The sequence below is a fragment of the Triticum aestivum genome, chromosome 2A (assembly GCF_018294505.1).
Source record: "Triticum aestivum cultivar Chinese Spring chromosome 2A, IWGSC CS RefSeq v2.1, whole genome shotgun sequence".
In the NCBI taxonomy this organism is placed as follows: Eukaryota; Viridiplantae; Streptophyta; class Magnoliopsida; order Poales; family Poaceae; genus Triticum; species Triticum aestivum.
In genome coordinates, this window is record NC_057797.1 from 25,081,303 (window position 1) to 25,088,126 (window position 6,824).

Consider the following 6,824-nt stretch of genomic DNA (forward strand, 5'->3'; position numbering starts at 1 on the left):
ATGCCAAAAAAAAAAACATAGGTTCAAGGCCAGAATTCAGGCAAATTAAACCACGGGGTTTTCAAATAAAACTAATATTTGCATGATTGTAAGATTGAGCATGTTGCTAGGTTCAATGCCGACCTGCCTATGGAGCCCACCTTTGCACGGTTGTAATGACAGGTCTATTTCTGAATTAATACACAACACCTTTTAGTCTTTTTGGAGGTGGCTATGTGGCACCACTAGGACCTGCAGGAAACAAAACAGAGATTTTCTTTACCGTGCCAGCATCATCGGCATGGCACGGCCCACCACCAGCGCATCTAGGGCCAGCACGACAGCATCCCATCCCAGGAGTAAAGCAGTCACATCGCAAATTTACCAGGTTGCTGGCTCCATAGAGCTAACAAATTCAGGACGCAATGATTCCTGCTGAAACCGATTAATTACCAACCTTCAGTTCTCATTCTGACATGTCGACTAATTACCTTTCACCAGAACAGAAGATTGCAAAGTATTTATCAGTTAGTATCACTTGCTAAAAGGTGAAATTACATTGCACAGAATTTTACAATAGAATTCACAAATGAGGGGCTGGTGAGAGTTGGAAACCACAACTGAACTCATTGTACTGAACAAAGATAAGAATCGATAACAGAACTGGCATATTATCGATCAAACGATATAAGAGCCTGAACTCGGTTCAACAGAATCATCAGTGTCACGACATAGTGCCTCACACTATATGAAGTGCTTTCTCATGCTGCTTCGGAACGTGCCCTCGTTCTGCCAGAAGATCTATCAACAGTTTGTTCAGGTGACAGGGTCAAGGTCCGAATACCATGGCATGGTATATCCTATGTTACACAGCTCAAGAGGAAAACTTGACTTGCCTATGTCCCATCCTGTACAAAATCGATGAAATGCTATATGCAGGGGACTAGAATGATCCCAAGCAGCAGTACTTCTTTCCTATCTTTCCAAGTTTACCGATAGATCGACTTCTCTGGGGAGACGTGGTGCTTCCATGCGAGCTGCTAGAACTATTTGAATGGCTTTGTTCTACATGGCTGTTTTGAGAACAGGAAGACGCAGGAGGATGGTGATCCAGACACTGATCGCTCGAATGTTGATCTCTTTCAGAATCTGACGCTGCCTTTTCCAGTGATGTTCCAGCCACCATGGCACCATTATCATGGTTGTGAACCAACCCTGTAAGAACAGATGCATTAACTTCACATATCAGCATCCACGCAAAAAAAAAATCACTTATCAGCAAACTATTGTACAGACAGGGAAAAGAAAAAACAGAGGGTCTTATCTATAGTACTGTAACTGTCTAGACTAGAGTTAACGAACATCCAGTTACATATTACTGTTATAATCTCAATAACTAATAGCATTGACAAATCAACCCAAGCCCTCCCAGGAGAAAAATGCCACACAGTGGGACTAACTGTAATTGCCAAACTGGCTTTGTTGAAAGTTCCATCGACTCATTCATCATGTGGGTCCATTACAGTGGGACTTCATAGTTGCAAAATTGAACTGTTCTAGGTTTCCAAATGATTCTTCGTGTGGCTACACTCACAAAGTTTTGGGAACATACTACACGAGGATCTAAAGCAACCTCTTAAATTCAAAACAAGTGAGACAAATGTCATCTTACCTTGTTCTGGTGGACTGATAACCACGCAATCAGATTTAGTAGGTCCGGCTATGTTATGGTTGCAGTCCTGATGTATTTCTCTAGTTGTGTTTTGGTCATTCAAGAGCTCTCTCAGTAATGCATCAGAGTCAAAGTACTCTTCAGACCGTCTACTTGAAAATTCAGAAGTCGATGCAGAGCCATCTGAGCTTAATAGATCTTTCATTTCTATGTAGTCCTCGTTAGCAAGAGCATTCACAAAATCTACGCCATCTGCAGCATTATAATCTTCATAAATGTCCTTCCCTTCTCTGGAAGAGCTATTTTGCTGGCTGGAAGATACAATCTGGCATATGTAAATTGAAGGATTCATCAAGATTACAGGTCAGACTAACATGAATGACATACCATCGGGTTTATATTGCCTCAAACTAGTAACAAGTGAATGACACGAAGTTGAATACCCTGATAAGCTACATTTTTACGTATGGTTTTTGAATGAATCCAAGAATCTGCAAGACTGATTCTTCAAATAAACAGGTGATTTACAATAAGAGGATCCTGGGGAACTATTTACCAATTTATAATGACAAACCAGCAAAGAGTTTAGACAATCCAGACAACATAATTTACCCTAGCATAAGAACAAACAGAGAGCAGGTGGTACTGCAAATGCTAAACATTGATACATTGTATAACAAAGAAATTATGATATACCTTTGAGTTTACTGCAACATTCTGCTCTTCCATGTCAGCAAGATATTGAAGATAAGATTCCAAGTGATCATTAGGAGCATTAGTACTCAGAGATAGCAGTTCATCTTCAGTATCTAACTTTTTGCTCCCCTGCATCAATATTGTACACAAAGACTTGTACTCCTGTCAGGAAGATCAAAGGCATCAGTCATCAACCCTGGTTGATAGCTAGGCACATCTGTGTAACTTTTGTTCAGGGAGAAAAATGGGCTACCTGTGGTACATTAGCTTCATCATTCTGTTCTACCTGATATTCATGCATCAACCACTGAGTTCTCTTACCAGATGGTGCTTCGCCTTCATAAAACTCCAGACTAAATTTCACACCAGCAGTAGATTTACTTGTTGGTATTCTGAGAACATCTATGCACTTCCAGTATCCACCTTTTGCCTTTCTAATATCTGACTCGCCATTCCCATAGGGCTGCTGATCATCTGACTGGTTCAGGTACCATATGTTCCCTGTAAGATGAGTTATCTTTGTCATGTATCTAGTAGCAAATCAATTAGAATTAGCACAGATTATAAGGCAAGCACATGGATTTCAGAAAGGGGAAATAATACCTAGTCCCACGCAACCACAGAATTCACCAAATCAAATATGCAAACCACATGCTAACAAGTTTGGACAACGTAGTAAGTTGCTGCTTTATGCTAGAGAGTTATCAGCTATGTGCAGTTTATCCAAAAGTATCTAAAACAACTGGATTAAGTATAATATAATCATTCTCACAGAAGAAAGTACAACATAGTGAATAACAGCACGAATTCGGACTGCAGGAGTATTTACAGCACCATTTACGTATCATAATTATTATCTTGTGCATCACTAGGTACTAACCAGGAGAGGAGTCCTGTGGATGAATGAGAGAAAGGTCCATGCCCACAAGCACGTTCTCTGGCAGGGAGTCGTCGGCCTTCCTCTCTGCCAAGAATCGCACAAGTTCTTCATCGCTCCAAGAATCACTGATACTGTAGTCCATTTCTGTTGGTGTACCAAGTGGAGGACACATGATTGTCCTGGAAAAGATGTCCAGTTTCAGCAAGGAGCTATAAAAAGAAACGCATGTAGTATCTAGCAAACAGGCAATGCTGCAACACTATGCCATGTCTAAAGTTGCCTAAAATGCTACTGCTGTAGGAATTTAATTCGCTCACATTTCCTTCAGATTAAATGATTGCAAAAGTGTGAACAATACAGCGCTTCCAGTCAGTGAGCAAATTGAACATTATCAGTTAAAACAAACACAAACTCACAAAGTCCAGCACCATCATAACAAAGGTTTCATTTCTCAGGGCTCAGAGAAATAGAATTCAACTTGGTAGCAGAAAGATTCATCAGACAGTGGATCCTGACATGAAAAGTGACAGAGCAATCTACACCCGTACTGCAACCTGTTGCTAGAATAAACCTACAGCATTCATGGGAGCCAGTGTTGGTTGGGGTAAAATCAGAGGGACAGAGAGACTAGAACAGAGCACGCACAGGCATGCACTTTATTTTCTTTACGACAGTACATTTACGCGGACAAGAAACAAACACAGTTATGATCCTTCGGCAAAGACCAACGAAATCAGACATACAGAGAACAAACAGCAGGTTCAAGAACGCCCAAGAAATATCCGAGCGAGCCATTCAGATGAACCCAGGCAAAAATCGACGACACCTCGAACAGAAGCAGAGCAAAATGGCCCTGTTCCCCGCATGACGCCAGGCGAAAATCCCCTCTAAACAACCGTACTGTACAAGTCAAACCCTACCAGATTCACGACAGCTAGAACACGCGCGAATCGAGTGGCGGTTCTCCGGATGAACACCCAAACCCACGCGGGGAGCCAAGAATCGCCCCCGAACGCCCCGCTCCCTGAACGGCGCCGAATCAAGAACACGACCCCCGCCCCCCGCCCCCCGCGCGCGCGCGAAACTCGCCGCCGAGGCCGCCTGCCCCGATTACGAATCCCGCCCCAGAACCCCGAACGGGATCGGCTAAACCTCACGAGAATGGACGGATCCGGCCAGAGCTGGAAGGGGGAGGAGAGGGGTGCCGGCGGGAGGATTCGCTCACCCGGAATCGACGCGGGTGGGGCGGCCTGCGGCAGAACGGCGACGGTGGCGGCGGTGGCGGTGGCCGCCGTCTGCCGGAGTGGTGGGGGGCGAAGCGGGCGAGACGGACGCGTGCCAGTGTACCAGCGGTCAGGTAGGCGTGGGCGAAAGCGCCGCTTATATCCCCGTGGGCAAGACTCCCTCGTTGACTGGAGCCATTTGTCTGTCTGCCATGTGGGCCGGTGCGGCACCTGGACGAGGGGACACGTGTCTCCCTCTTGCGCGCACCAACCGATGGGTGGGACAGGGTATGGGTGGGGCCCGCACGTCATCGGACAAGCATTTCACGTGTGTGCAAAGTTTTACGATGGAATGACAGAGGTCTTGGCAAAAGAAAAAAGTCTATGCTCGAAAAAGACTCTTTTTGAAAGCGTTTTGGAGCACTGGCATTGTTATTATTTTTGTCCTCACATCCATGAATGTCATTTCATCGCGAGGATTTTCTTGCAGCCAGAACACTGAGCAATGTTTGTTATTTATTGAATTTTACTGTTCATGACATGTGCATGTGACTTTGGGACTAGAAGCACACTTTCAAAAGTCTAGCCCATCCCTCCCGATGCCAGCCACGAATGTTGTATCACGGCTAACGCAAATGGAGCTTCATCTCTGAACTTCTGCCTAAGGGCACCAATCGTGGATTATTGGACATTGAAGACTTGAGCATTGCGCTCCTTCTAGATAACCTACATCGCCAGCAGGATTGTTGAGTTGAATCAGTGGCACATATGTGTCAGGGGCAGCACTATTGGTAGGGTACGGACCAGTTACCTTGATGTAGTGCCAGATTAATTAAGGTCGAGGAGGAACAATTCATGAATAGATTATAAATTGAATCGATAACACTTGAGCATAGAGGCGGGCACCATGGCTTGATACCTCGACAACGTAGCAGCTCGAGCATGCTGACCTCCTCACTATGGATCAACAAGGCACTTAGCTGCTCCATGACTAGGATGAAGAAAAGCATGGACAGGGGCTTGCCACAAGCCCTGGTGACGGAGCATACACCTTTAAGGAATTCTATTCAACATGACCTTCGAGGATGCAAAAGAAAAGACCATACAGATCCACTCGAGAAACTTGTCACCAAAGCCAATGTATCGCAACACATGAAGAAGAAAAGTTGACGAAATAGAATTGCATGCCTTTGATATGTTGACCTTGAGTAGGAGAGTGGGGATGTGCCTAACGCATGTGACACTAATTTCTATTTTGCAAAGAATGTTACACTATTTGATCAACTAACGCGGGAGCTAACTAAATATGCGCATGCAAAACTATTTTCAATACTATAATGTCATCACTTGAGACATTATGCACCAAATGGTTCTACCACGTAGGGGATGGTATGTAGGTAGTTGCATTGCAGTACTATTCTTATTATGAGCAACAAGACACTTGTAACATGATGAGAGAGAAGCGGCTTTCAAGATATATACCTATACCAACAAGAAGTTATCAAGCTGTGAGCTAGAATCTTGAGTCCTCTAGCGAAGTCATCCAAGGACGCCTCATTCCCAAGTGGTAGGACTGAGAAGCATCGGGAAATAAAGTGGCTGTTTAAATCTAAGACCAGGCAAGCATATATGAACCAAATGCTTATAGGGTTTGGATGAGCTCAGTAGAATCAAGGGTTAAGCTCTAGTGAGATTGAAATGTCGTTCTGCTCGGGTTTTTTGCGGTCTCAGAGACGCCTCAGAGAATGCTCGGGCAGGGGAAAGCTCTTGCTGAGCAAAGCTCGATGACACATAAAGCAAAACACAATTTAGAATCACATGAAAGTTGCCTACTCTCGAGATTAGTTTGACAAAAGTTGTGCGGAATGAAAAACGAATAAAAATCGAGCAATTACGCTCAGTTGGAATCAAACATGGCACAAGAGACGCATTAGGTATAATGTTTTGAAAAATCACAGGCTTGTTGATCCTGTTGAGTATATTGATTTATTAGGAAAGACGAAATAGACTAGATCATTATACTCCTATATATATATGTCCGTGAAGCTCAAGCAATACAACAACTATTTCACCAATCCTCTCTCTCCCTTCTTACATGGTATCAGTTTCCGGGTTCTAAACCCTAGCCGCCGCCTCTGGGGCGGTCGGCCTCCATGACCGCCATCAGGGGCGGCGCCATCCGTACCTAGGATTCGTTCGCCATCCGTGTTGGCTGGCTGCCCTAGAGAGTCTTTTTCCCGAGCCCTAGCTTCAGGTTTTTTCGCTCTCTCCCCGATCGTTTTTTATCGGCGTTTTTCTTTTTGTTTTTCCGGTCTAATCTTAATCGGTTTGCGTCGCCCGCCGTCGCCGTCGACCCTCGTGCGCCTCTACTCCA

General features: G+C 44.5%; 1 protein-coding gene across 1 annotated transcript; it reads right to left on the reverse strand.

Annotated features, from left to right (window-relative positions):
- Positions 1-517: 517 nt before the first annotated feature.
- On the reverse strand, positions 518-4,608 carry LOC123187163 (NAC domain-containing protein 35). The gene is made up of 6 exons (XM_044598935.1): positions 4,453-4,608; positions 3,228-3,406; positions 2,601-2,848; positions 2,348-2,509; positions 1,652-1,976; positions 518-1,194 (listed from the first exon to the last, which is right to left on the reverse strand). The coding sequence occupies exons 2-6, from the start codon at positions 3,397-3,399 to the stop codon at positions 923-925; spliced, it is 1,179 nt and encodes a 392-aa protein (XP_044454870.1). The 5' UTR covers positions 3,400-3,406; positions 4,453-4,608; the 3' UTR covers positions 518-922.
- Between the last annotated feature and the right edge of the window lie 2,216 nt (positions 4,609-6,824).

Coding starts and splice junctions, on each gene's coding strand:
- LOC123187163 (XM_044598935.1), bottom strand. CDS start 3,399: ATGTGTCCTCCACTTGGTACACCAACAGAAATGGACTACAGTATCAGT. Junction 2,510..2,600: donor ATGAAGCTAATGTACCACAG/GTAGCCCATTTT, acceptor TCTTCCTGACAG/GAGTACAAGTCTTTGTGTAC. Junction 1,195..1,651: donor TATCAGTCCACCAGAACAAG/GTAAGATGACAT, acceptor CTGTTCTTACAG/GGTTGGTTCACAACCATGAT.